Source organism: Oncorhynchus tshawytscha, linkage group LG21 (assembly GCF_018296145.1).
Source record: "Oncorhynchus tshawytscha isolate Ot180627B linkage group LG21, Otsh_v2.0, whole genome shotgun sequence".
In the NCBI taxonomy this organism is placed as follows: domain Eukaryota; kingdom Metazoa; phylum Chordata; class Actinopteri; order Salmoniformes; family Salmonidae; genus Oncorhynchus; species Oncorhynchus tshawytscha.
In genome coordinates, this window is record NC_056449.1 from 15,614,713 (window position 1) to 15,627,716 (window position 13,004).

Consider the following 13,004-nt stretch of genomic DNA (forward strand, 5'->3'; position numbering starts at 1 on the left):
ACACAGCACAACATACACCATACTTACCTGCAACACCACAAGAACTGTTGACTGACACAGAAGCATGCTCAGCATCATGAAATGCTTTGGTATTGTATTTGTTTGAAATGTTAAGATGTTATTTCTACAGTGAAAGCTGAGTTGCTGAGAATCCCTTGTTTGAAAAGTAACAGTATGTTGGATTATTGTTTCAGTCTATGTTGATTCAATTGGTGTAGTAGGCAATATAAATAGGTACCTACCTTGAGTCCACCTACAGAGCATGTTTTCAAAAGAAACCCTTAGAATATGTAAACATTTTTCTTTTGTTTTAAAAGAAGGGGGATGTAATATTCATGTATAAACCTACTGAATTGTAATTGGATGCATTTTACCGCCATATCATACTATGCTATGATTGGTTAAGACCACCCAAATGGTTAGGTCATGGTCAGTTTGATCCTGGTTGGCGATACGTGAACATGCCAGTTATAGCTAGCTAATAAAGAGCTACGTTAAGAATTATCCTGTAGTACTTTATTTCATTATTTTGTACAAAACAAGACACCCCTCATATCATTTTTTGGTGGCTATACACAGCTAGAGATGCAGGTGTCATTTGGGTAGCTAACAAACACTTGAATGACTGTTTTCATATCATATCTCTTGTGTTTGCAAATTTACTCTGGCTATCTAACGTTACTCTGATTTCAGAGCACTCTCGTCTCAGTGTGCCAGAGCGCAGAACAACTGATGAATTTACGAACTCGCAACACCTGCAAAAAAAGTCATAGTTAGTCAAGAACACTCTAGATGACATGTAGACAGCCTAACCAGCTCTGCTACGCCAAGTAGAATGGTCAGAGTGGGTGTTTTCTCATTTGGGTCTGGAAGTAGCAAGCCAACAAGCTAGCTAATTTTAGCCAGTTAGTTAGGGTGCTTGGTTTGGACAAGCATGCATTGGCAGGCAAGCTGCAGAAGGACAAGGGGGCTACAATTCCCCATTGTCTATCAGTGCAATGTTGACGGCCAACTAGTTGAAAAAGTTTGAGGGTTTATGTAATGTTCCTTTGTTCGATTTTAGCTCATCTTGCTTTGGGTAGCATTAATGTTAGTTGTTGTTGATATACCTAACTGAGGGAGAGAGACTACCTCTTCATAATTGTTTGATCAATAGAACTGTAAAGTTCCCAAATGTAAGAAGACTCCCGTGGTGTTTACACATTCACAGAAATCCATTCAGGTGTATTTTGTGGCTTTTGGTGAATGCGCTCTAATGATCTAAATTTGCGCTGTTGCGATTGCCAGTCTAGTTCAAAGTGAATGATGGCAGGCCCGTGTGGCAAATGGCTTGTTTGTATAAAGGCCTACTGTAGCTCTGATTGACTATAGTGCACCAGTCTGGTGGACTCCTGTCTTAGACAAGACAGATGTTTTTATTTGGTTATATTTACACCAGTGTCTATTAATTGTCCAAACGCACGCCAACTTTCCCATTCTATATTGCAATAGAATTTCACAAATGCCTTAGTATACAGTAAGAATTTATGAACACGTAAAAATGACCATATCTAAGAGGTCGGTTATTTTTGGTTGCATATTCTTCCTGGGGGGATATAAATGTATACAGATTTTAAGATTTCATGTTGCTAATATATTGTCAGTTCCAATTTAAATGCAGCATTGTTTCACACACAAGCTATTTTAAAAGAGATGGCTAACAATAGCAAGCGCACTGCAAAAAAACAAACACAGTTCCACTCACCAGATAATGATAATTTAAAAATAACTTATTTTTGAAATGTATTCTTGAAAAGTGAGAAGCTAACAAATTAGCAACAACATCCTCTTTGATAACACCTGCTGCAAACTAGCCAATAACAAAAGCTAGCTAGCTAGACTGTGGGAAAACTACTGCTCGCTATTGCGCAGTGACCTGTTGGCCTTGAAGAAGGTAGAAGTTTCCATACATTTCTGTAAAAACGGTCCCACTCATTAAGTCAAAATGTGACCGCTTGATTCCACTGTCACTCCAAAATGTTGCCCTAATACAGTTGAATGGCTGACTTAGCTAGCTATTTATCTCCAAAGAGACCAACAAAGAAAAATCCTGATTTTATATTTTTTTCTCTTCAGTGTTAGTCATTTTCTTTCCAACAAAAACTGAAGAGATTAAATCAGAACACATTGAAATTATTATTATTATTCAGTGCATTCGGAAAGTATTCAGGCCCCTTGACTTTTTCCACATTTTCCAGCCTTATTCTAAAATGTATTAAATCATTTTTTCCCATTATCAATCTACACACAATAACCCATAATGACAAAGCAAAAACTGTTTTTTTAGAATTTTTTGCAAATCTATACAAATAAAAAAACTGAAATATTAGATTTACATAAGTATTCAAACCCTTTACTCAGTACTTTGATGCACCTTTGGCAGTGATTACAGACTCGAATCTTCTTGGGTATGACGCTACAAGTTTGACACACCTATATTTGGGGAGCTTCTCGCATTTCTCTCTGCAGGTCCTCTCAAACTCTGTCAGGTTGGAATGGAAGCGACGCTGCACAGATATTTTCAGGTCTCTCCAGAGATGTTTGGTCGGGTTCAAGTCCAGGCTCTGGCTGGACCACTCAAGGACATTGAGACTTGTCCCGGAGCTACTTGTGCATTGTCTTGGCTGTGTGCTTAGGATCATCGTCCTGTTGGAAGGTGAACCTTTGCCCCAGTCTGAGGCCCTGAGTGCTTTGGCGCAGGTTTTCATTAAGGATCTCTCTGTACATTGCTCTGTACTTTGCTCTCTATCAGAGTGACCATTGGGTTCTTGGTCACCTCCCTCACCAAGGCCCTTCTCCCCCGATTGCTCAGTTTGGCCAGGAGGCCAGCTCTAGTAAATGTCTCGGTGATTCCATACTTCCATTTAAGAATGATGGAGGCCACTGTGTTCTTGGGGACCTTCGATGCTGCAGACATGTTTTGGAACCCTTCTCCAGATGTGTGCCTCAACACAATCCTGTCTCGTAGCTCTACAGACAATTCCTTCCATCTTATGGCCTGGTCTTTGCTCTGATATCCACTGTCAACTGTGGGACCTTATATAGACAGGTATGTGCCTTTCCAAATCATGGCCAAATCAATTTAATTTACCACAGATGGACTCCAATCAAGTTGTAGAAACATCTCAAGGATGATCAATGGAAAAAGGATGCACCTGATCTAAATGTCAAGTCTCATAGCAAAGGGTCTGAATACTTATCTGAATAAGGTTTTTAATACATTTGCAAAATTCAAAGTTTTCACTTTGTCATTATAGAGTATTGTGTTTAGATTGATGAGGGTTTTTTAAAATAAATTTTAGAATGAGGCTGTAACGTAACAAACTATGGAAGCAGGCAAGGGGTCTGAATACTTTCCGAAGGCACTGTATTATCATAATTTTATAAATCCTGAGCCCTTCTCTGATGGATTAGAAAGCTAATTTTTCCCCCACTGTGTTTGGGTTAGTAATCATTGGTAGAGTGTCTCTATTTTCCCTCAGTATGCATTTTTTCACTATTCTGAATGTCTAAAGAATCCATATGTTCAGAAATATTAACACAGAAATACTGGACATTGTACTGGACAACTCTTATGGTGGTGAGTTGACAAAATGACCTGATACCATGCTAGTGTCAACAGAGATACAGTACTAGTAACCTGATACCATGCTCGTGTCAACAGAGATACAGTACTAGTAACCTGATACCTTGCTAGTGTCAGAGATATTAGTAACCTGATACCATGCTAGTGTCAACAGAGATACAGTACTAGTAACCTGATACCATGCTAGTGTCAACAGAGATACAGTACTAGTAACCTGATACATGCTACTGTCAACAGAGATACAGTACTAGTAACCTGACACCATGCTACTGTCAACAGAGATACAGTACTAGTAACCTGAATAGCTGTGGTGATATTGTCTTTAAAGACTCTACTGCGACATCCATGTTTTTCTTTGTGTCATTTGTTCATAAATAAAATTGACCACAAAGGGTTCATACTTTCACAGTTTAGCTCCAAAATTTCACTGTGCCAATCTAAGATCTTTAAGGGGAACACGTTCTGATGGGGAGGTGTTGTGTGATGGAACACCGGCCCTCAGGCGTCATCATGGACATTGGTTGATGTATCAGACATCTCATTGTTGACCACCACCGGCTCGTTCCATGTAATTAACTATATATGGGGCTAGTGGCTAGCTAGACGTTACGTTCCCCAGTTTCTGTGTTGTGGGTTTGTTTGTATGTATGTGTTTCAGGATGGCTTCCTGAAGCCCAAAGCAGCTGATTGGTCGACCCCATCGATAATTGGAGCTCTGACCCCGCCCTCTCATCAAAGGATACAGCTGTCTTCAATTACAGACTCCTTCTGCATTTTTACAAGCCAGTGTTCCTTTGTTAGGAGGGGGAGCTTCTTGGTATGTCCTGTGTTGGTTGTTGCTCAAATAGAGCTTCTTTGATGTCTTGTGTTGGTTTTTGCTCAGATAGGTTTTTGTAAAGTATTTTGTAACCAGTCCTGCTGAGGTATGTTTTTGTCACAAGGACTGTGTTTTGATTATTTAAATGGATTACTTACGTTAGTAATTATTTTTTGTTCCCAGGGGGGACGGGGAAGACACCTTGGGAGTGCTTAGGCAAGAGGACTGCGTGTATACATACCCATAGTATGTACTTTGTCTATGCACACTAGGTAAGACCTGGGCGGATCACCCCCTGTATTTTGGTTAGCACGCCATGTGGTGTTAAGAATAGATAAGTAGTGGGTAGGTAGGTAATATAGTAGAGGGGCTCTTTAACTTTCACTTTCTTTGCTTTGGTTTCATCCAGACCCTTTTTCCCAAAATTACCATGTGAAGGAATAAATTCCCTGTTAATGGTAAAATGATCTGGCTCAGTCATCCTTACCCACACCTACAGTCACATACCTCTTTCACTCCACGGGGAGTTGAGTGTAGCAGGGTGTTGCGTTCCCTCCTCCGAGAGGTGTTCGTAACTGTGTGTGTGTGTGTGTGTGTGTGTGTGTGTGTGTGTGTGTGTGTGTGTGTGTTCTAGCCTTTAACAAGCTCATAATGCCAAACACTGTCTGCAGAAACCTTCACATAATGATCATGCTGCCTTCTAGAGGAAGTTTGAGCTGAAGGTGAATGAGTCTCTAGGTGTGATGTTAAACAACACAGAACATGATGAATCAATGGGGTGGATTAGTGGCAACTGACCTGGAGAAAGAAAAGAAAAACAATTACGATCAAATGTTATATTTAGAAGCATTGAGAAGAAGTGGAATTGTAGGGCCAAATACTGTAGTTATTGCTTGAAGTGTAGTGTCTTGTGAGTTGCTACTGCTAATACTACTACTGCTAATACTACTACTACTATTACTACTACCGCTAATACTACTATTACCGCTACTACAACAATTCATTAAATGATTTTTCTAAGTGAAATTAGACTGGGCCTCCCACAGGATCTGGTGTCATTTTACATTTAAACAGATATTCAAGGGGCCATTAGCCCAGAACAGCATCAGCCATATGGTGATAGTCTTTGGTGTCGGGGAAAGGCCTGGATGGCAGTATGTGGTACAGTAGCACTGACATACTTTCTCTATGGGGAAAAATGTCTTCATGCCTAGAGGTACGGAATCATCCGTAGACTTCTGTAACCCAAAATTGAGTGGCTTATGAAGAAAATATGAATTGATGCCTAAGCTGCATTTGTTTTGCCATCTGTTTGACAGACGTTGGATGCCAGAGAGTCATTTAACTTGTATTCGAAAGGAATAAATAATTGAAGATTTTCATGATGCAGATTAATAGTGTCTGCCTTTCTTTAGAAAGTGCATTACATTTTCCCCACATAATTTCTCCAAGAGTTCTCTTTGCTTTGTGTCCAGGTTTGCTTTAAATGTATCGTAACCACTAGCCGAAATAATGTCACTACTAATCGCTAAAACAGAAGCTGTGTGGGTGAGCTGTTGTTGAAGACTACCCAATCCAGCAGCAGAATAGCCTGCAAACCTGCCCCTTTAATCCTCTGGGTTTCCAGTCTGATTATTTAACCAGGGCTAGCTGCTCACTGGTCCGTACGAGGGTCAGGAGCACACAACCCCACCCCCTCACATATGCACCTAGGGAATCGCCTGAATTCCTGACACTCCTAACTAATGATTTGTATCCTCTGTCAACACAGTATTGTGGAACTATTCATGTCATTCAGAGCAACTATATTGGAGGATATCTAAAGTGTACATTCCGGGCAGGTCACATATACATGCTTCCTAGTTCATTTAGTTGTCCTTAATATAGAGTTAAAGAAGGTTTGGTATGATTGTCAACCATTTTCTCTTAATTCAACCCTGTTTTACATTAATTGAAAGAACAATATTTCACTTTAGATGCTATTTTTGTATTCAACTATAAATTGTGCACGCATCTTCAGTTTGGGTGTTTACTATTGTTGTTTAGTTAGACAATTGACAGCTCTAAATCACATAAATGACAAGCTATAAGTAAACATGACTAAACCACTCGCTTTGGTCCGTCTGAGCTGAAGAAGTGAACCTGCACTACATGGTACGATAAATAAAGTGGCCTCACATCTTCAGGATTCAAATGCACTCTGGATTCTTTTCTATGTAATAAAGTGATTTGTCCCCAAGGGACGCTCCTTTGTACTTGGGCTATGCATCATTTGTACGTAACACTGTAATTGTTTTGTTTTTTCACGATTTGGTTTAATGTTCCATCGAATATGAACACGCAGCACGTCTGCTGTTGTGTCCACTGTTATGGGTGATGATCTGGTTCTATGGAGTTCTTGACTGTAGGTATGACCATAGAATCATAGAGCAGTGTATTATAGGATCTCTATCCACAGGATAAACATGGTATCACCGCATTGTAAAGGCTTCACATTAAAACAGTGCATTAAGATGGGGTACATCGGGGTCACTGTCACTGGTGTCATATTTCATATTTCTACTCCTCTGATGTATTTATTCATCTATTGTGGGTCTGCGCGTGTCTGGTTTACACATGTAAACACCTACTTTATAATGCAATCCAGTGTATGTATTGCTACATTTATTGCACACATTACCCACCGATCCGCCTTTTCCTCTCAATATGCACTACTTCATAAATAACTAAGCATATCCATTACATGTCTGGATGCATTTTGTCAGCAGACGCAGTGAACAGGGAGTGGTGAGCGCACTTGGCCTGTTTTGCCTCGCCTAGACAGCACTCACGTTATTTTTAGGCCAATGAGAAGCTCTTTAGAATACACGTGAGTTACTGTCTGTCTGAGTTACTATGTGTGTGTGAGATACTGTGTGTGTGTGTGCAGCACAGAGTGGATAACATAGTCGTAAAGTCTGAAAGCTTTTTAAAGAAATTACCCAAGCATGTTAGAGATTAACTTAATGAAAGAAGAACTCAGGAGAGAGAGAAAAATGTGTGTACTGTTTTCACTCACTCTGAATAAAGAAGGCCTGATAGGATGGTGTTACAGGCAGGCCTGATAGGATGGTGTTACAGGCAGGCCTGATTGGATGGTGTTACAGGCAGGCCTGATTGGATGGTGTTACAGGCAGGCCTGATTGGATGGTGTTACAGGCAGGCCTGATTGGATGGTGTTACAGGCAGGCCTGATTGGATGGTGTTACAGGCAGGCCTGATTGGATGGTGTTACAGGCAGGCCTGATTGGATGGTGTTACATGCAGGCCTGATTGATGGTGTTACAGGCAGGCCTGATTGGATGGTGTTACAGGCAGGCCTGATTGGATGGTGTTACATGCAGGCCTGATTGGATGGTGTTACAGGCAGGCCTGATTGGATGGTGTTACAGGCAGGCCTGATTGGATGGTGTTACAGGCAGGCCTGATTGGATGGTGTTACAGGCAGGCCTGATTGGATGGTGTTACAGGCAGGCCTGATTGGATGGTGTTACAGGCAGGCCTGATAGGGTGGTGTTACAGGCAGACCTGATAGGATGGTGTTGTTAGGAGTAAAAGTCTAAGTGATATTTTATTGCACAGCAGGGAAATACCACTCAAAAGATGAGCTACAGTCCTTCTTAGATCTGTAATAATAGTATTTTTTTCAGCCTTTGTTTGCTCTATATTAATTATCTTTTATGTTTTTCAGATCGTATAACAGAGGTGAATACCAATGTCTACGTCACCAGCTTTGGCCCAGTTTCAGATACAGACATGGTGAGACCACATTCTAATCTTACGAGTACCTTGTTCCCAAACTGAGCTGTGCTGGGCTGGCCTGGTTACACATTCATCATAGAAAGTAAACTTGTAATGTGTTCGAGATTTAAAAAGGCTTCTAAAGTTTAATTTCCACTTAACAAAAATCTTCATTAATTATAATCCACATAGCAACATTTCCTGTTGCTGCCGGATTATTTTCCAGCTATGAGAAACTTTTACATTTAAAATAGCGTATCTGTATGTAGGGGAAATCAGTTTTATCTGAATCATTGTACCACTATTCAGAAGTCTCTGCAACTGATAACCATGAAAAGTAAATTGTGATAAACAAGATAGGAGGGTAAAGGACCAAATTGGTTCTTGTGATTAGTTTCTGTAGTGTTTTACAATTGAAACAGGGAGTAAATAGCCTAAACCATTCTTACAACAGGATAATATGGTACTACACAGAACTTTGGTGGAACTGAGCAGTTAGTTTAAATACTACACAACAACACAGAATAAACAAATCATGATTTTGTCATTCCAGGTGTTTTGTTTACCACTTCATTGCAAAACCTTGGCACCATTTTCCTTTCTGTCACTTATTTGGACCACTTAGTCTTGGTCGTATTCATTGGGGCACACCATATCAAAACGTTTTGCAACTGAAAATGAAAAGGAGCATTTCTTATTAAACATGTTCCGTTTGCCCATTCCTGTTTCGGTATGTTTTCTTCAGTTTGGTGCCAAATGAATGGGACCGGTGTTTGTGTTCGTTCCAAGCAGCTTAGCTTGGCTCTAGTGAAGCATCAAAGCCCCAGTAACCCTGACTCCTTAAGATTTGGTCTATATTCCCATTGTGTCTCTACCTTAGCTACAATGTTCTACTCTTTTTCATCCTGACTGCTATTTCACTGTCCGGCCTCCGTTTGGTACAGCAACATATATATATATCTCAGATTCTCCTATCATTCCCTTCTTTTAATGTTTTCTTAGTTTTTTTTCAAGGGCAGAATTGTCCGTAAATTTTTCTTTCCTGGAGCTCATCCCCATGCATCTTTGTCCCCTCGTGACAAACACATTGACACATTTTAGGGTGAAAATACACTTTGGGGATGAAATTTCACTTCCTTATGTTAGAAAATACATTTACCCAGACAAATATGATTATCCATGCTCTGAATCGTTCAGTTGGGTCTTTCTCTAACATATCATTAACATTAAATCTAGAAAGTCGGATTTCGTAACCTAACCAGTTGGCAGGTTTCCCATAACAACATTTTGAGGATTTAATATTTTGTGGTTGTCATCTTCAGTTGTTTCTGCGGATTGCTTAAAGCAACATTTGCATGACACAAAATTTATTACATGTAAAAGGCTTTGAAAATAGAAAAGCTTGGTGAAGGCAGATGCTTGTTTTTGTGAGAAATCTTTGAAATAATAACAGGAATTTCAAGTTCATATGAAAAGCGTATACAAAAATGTCATGTCTCAAAATCAATATACTTCTTACCTCTATATTGTTTTATGTCTTGTGGATTTAAGAGGAAAGATGACAAATTTAATGGGAAAGTGAGTATGTCAGGTAGCCTTAATTCAGCGATGCAATTTTCCTGAATTTTTACCACTTTTTCTCTCTGGCCTCCATTGATTTAGTCACCCTAAATTGGGGCACCCTAAAGCTCCAATAACTTTTAAACATATTATGATATAGACATGGGGTTTTGACCATTGATTTTCTTAGAGGAGTATCTACACAAGTAACATATTTTACCCATTGGTCAAAATATGTGTTTTTGATTGGATCTCTATCTCCCTCTTCCTTCGACAGTTTTGTCTTATGAATGATTGAAAATCTACTCTTTATTCAACTCACTACTTAATTTATATCGGGCTTGTTTTTGAAAAAACACACACCCTTTAAAACGACAATATTCAGAGCAAGCCATTCTGTAAAGGAACATTATGGTTCCGCTGCTAATGATGAAACATTTATGATGTTTGAAATGCAATGCAGAATTCAAAAGCTCATTTAATGGAATAGCAAAATATACATTACGGACAACTGTTAAGTATTCACTAGACGAGTGTCCCATATCATGGCAAGGAGCAATAATATAAGATGTGTACGATGATCTTGATGCAGCCACGACTTAAAATCCTAGGGAGACTAACTGTATTCCTATTTATTAACATTTGTGCTTAGCATTTATACAATAAGGATTTGTGCATGGTTGTCGGTAGCTGGGATATATGAACGATAACTCAACATAGTAGGGAATTCCAAAATATTGTCCAGTGGACTACACGAGCTGCATGTAAAAGATATAAAGCACACAATACATTATCTGTTGTTGCCATCAAATTGCTAGTGGTTAAAGTTAGAATGATGAATTAACCATTTGCATTGCCCATATGGTCTCATAAGATGTCATATACTGGACCTCACACCTAAGGCCTATACTGTATTTTTTCCCAGCTCATATGATTTTGAACACACCAAAACACACACCTCTTCCAATACCGTTTGCCCTGGAGCCCTTAACAAGCCAGGTATCCTCTTGAGGGCAGGATTTGGAGATGGACGGATTAGATTCCTGGGATATGATGATCTAAGACAGGATAGTGTGGCATGTAAACATCTTATCCTATTTACTGTTACTTTTGCAGTCGGAACAGGCTGTTTGGCATTTCATGGGTGTTATGTGATGTTTTCATTTGATTGTCAAATAAATCAGTTCAAAAAGTAGGCTACCTGCGCAGTTCGATCCACCAGAATAATTTAGCCTACTATAATTTACTACTGGCAACTTTCACCCCTAATTTAGACAAGTCTCTGCTTACAATTTCTGACATTTGCTTGTCAACTATAGTTTGATTCATGCAGCTTCTCTTCTGTCATAACTTGTTGCCCCAGAATACTAAATAAAGTAGTGCTCACCAGAATAATATCTTACATCGATAGACTGAATGCATTAGTAATCTAGTTAACACTGGTGAAGTTATCTGTTTTGTTTAGGGGCCGTGGGGGAAAAACGCAACAGTGGAAAGATTGGTCCTGTGCAAAATGTCCAAAATATCATCAGTTTGACCAGTTTTAAGGAAATGAAAAGCTGAGAAAACGATAACGCATTTCTTGATAAGACCTCAAGTCATCTTCGGTGCATATTTTATGTGGTTGAAAAAGTGCCTTTTTGCATAACAGTGTCAAAGAGAACACATTACACAAACATTCACATTTTCTCAAGAGATGCTGAAAGAAAGAAATAATATGTTCCCAAGGCAAAATTAACATTTGTTGTATAATTTCACTGCAAGAAATGCATAATTATGCAGGAGTTAATATTAGATAACACTACATGTGAGAGATTATAGGCCTACAGCAGGTGTCCATATTTCAATTACTATTCAATTTAACCCATACACTTAAATTAGGAATATTCTGTTTATTCATGGATACAGGGACACTCATGAGTGTGATATCAAACGTGCATGTAAACCGCTTATCCCAGATAAGACCTTAAGCGGGATATGAGCTACTATCCGGAACAATGTGCACATGTAAACATGGTCAGTGGAGTCGGAGAGGCGTGGTAGGTAGACAGTACACTAAGACCAGGGACCTCACCTTGTAGAGGCTGCTCCACTCTGAAATAAATCACCAGGAGAAAAAACATCCAGTGTGGATAAATGGCAGGCCCAAGCGCATGCAGGAGGCGCAGTGAGTCAGTAATGGATGTTATATGGGATGCACAACCTGGAGTGGAAGGGAGAGAGAGGGTGCAATCCACCTTGGTTTACCACAGGATATCTTCAAAGCCTCTCGCAAGGCGCTGCTTGTGTTGTTTATCTGCTTCATATAAAAACATGTATATAGTATATGTCACATTATTTAAAAATTAAGGAGCAGGTATTCCATATTCACAGTGCAGAAATATTACGTTTGCTATGTTTATGTGGAGATTCATTTATGGTGGCATTGTCTGTACCTGTGATATTCATTTGTGAAATTCATCTGTGTGATTGTTGTCGATTGTAGCCACAATGTTATTTCTTCCCACAGGAATACACCATAGACGTGTTCTTCCGGCAAAGCTGGAAAGACGAGAGGTTAAAATTCGACGGGCCCATGAACATACTGCGGCTGAACAACTTGATGGCCAGTAAAATATGGACGCCAGACACGTTCTTCCACAATGGGAAGAAGTCAGTGGCTCACAACATGACCATGCCCAATAAACTACTGAGGATTCAAGACGATGGCACCCTGCTTTACACCATGAGGCAAATACACAGGGTCACTGAGTTGCCAGGGAAAATACAGTTTAATTAAATGTTATTAACGTAGCAGGTTTAGCTTGTGTTCTTTCAAGTAAAAGCCTTGTCTTGTGGGAGTCAGAATGGCTCATAGGAGCCTATCTCCTGTTTCTGTAGCGTGAGGCAGCTTGATGTACAAGTACACCCCCTGGCTAGTCTGTCTCAGGGCCTTACAATTAATGTGGAACAGGAAAATACAGGAGTACCAGTCTCCCCAATGTCACCTCAACCCAAACACATCTCATTACATCTCAGTTATAGCTAATTTATTTAACTAGGCAAGTCAAGAACAAATTCTTATTTCCAATGACGGCCTAGTGGGTTAACTAGTGGGTTAACTGCGTTGTTCAGGGGCAGAACGACAGATTTTTACCTCGTCAGCTCAGTGTCGTGTCTTCGGCTATGCCGGATTAAGTGATATTAAGTGATATGACATGCTATTCTATAAAATCCTTTTTC

At 39.7% G+C, this 13,004-nt stretch overlaps 1 protein-coding gene across 3 annotated transcripts in view; it reads left to right on the top strand.

Moving 5' to 3' along the window:
* The window catches only part of LOC112221026 (gamma-aminobutyric acid receptor subunit alpha-2), a 62,471-nt gene that overhangs the window by 8,501 nt on the left and 40,966 nt on the right, over nucleotides 1–13,004 (top strand). For 2 of the 3 annotated variants that reach the window (XM_024383084.1, XM_024383085.1), the window contains exons 4-5: nucleotides 8,173–8,240; nucleotides 12,292–12,512. In XM_024383084.1, coding sequence (XP_024238852.1) covers nucleotides 8,173–8,240; nucleotides 12,292–12,512 — 289 coding nt within the window. Of the gene's footprint in view, nucleotides 1–3,338; nucleotides 4,443–4,625; nucleotides 4,715–8,172; nucleotides 8,241–12,291; nucleotides 12,513–13,004 lie in introns of those variants that run through there. The other variant, XM_024383086.2, reaches the window with a different exon arrangement.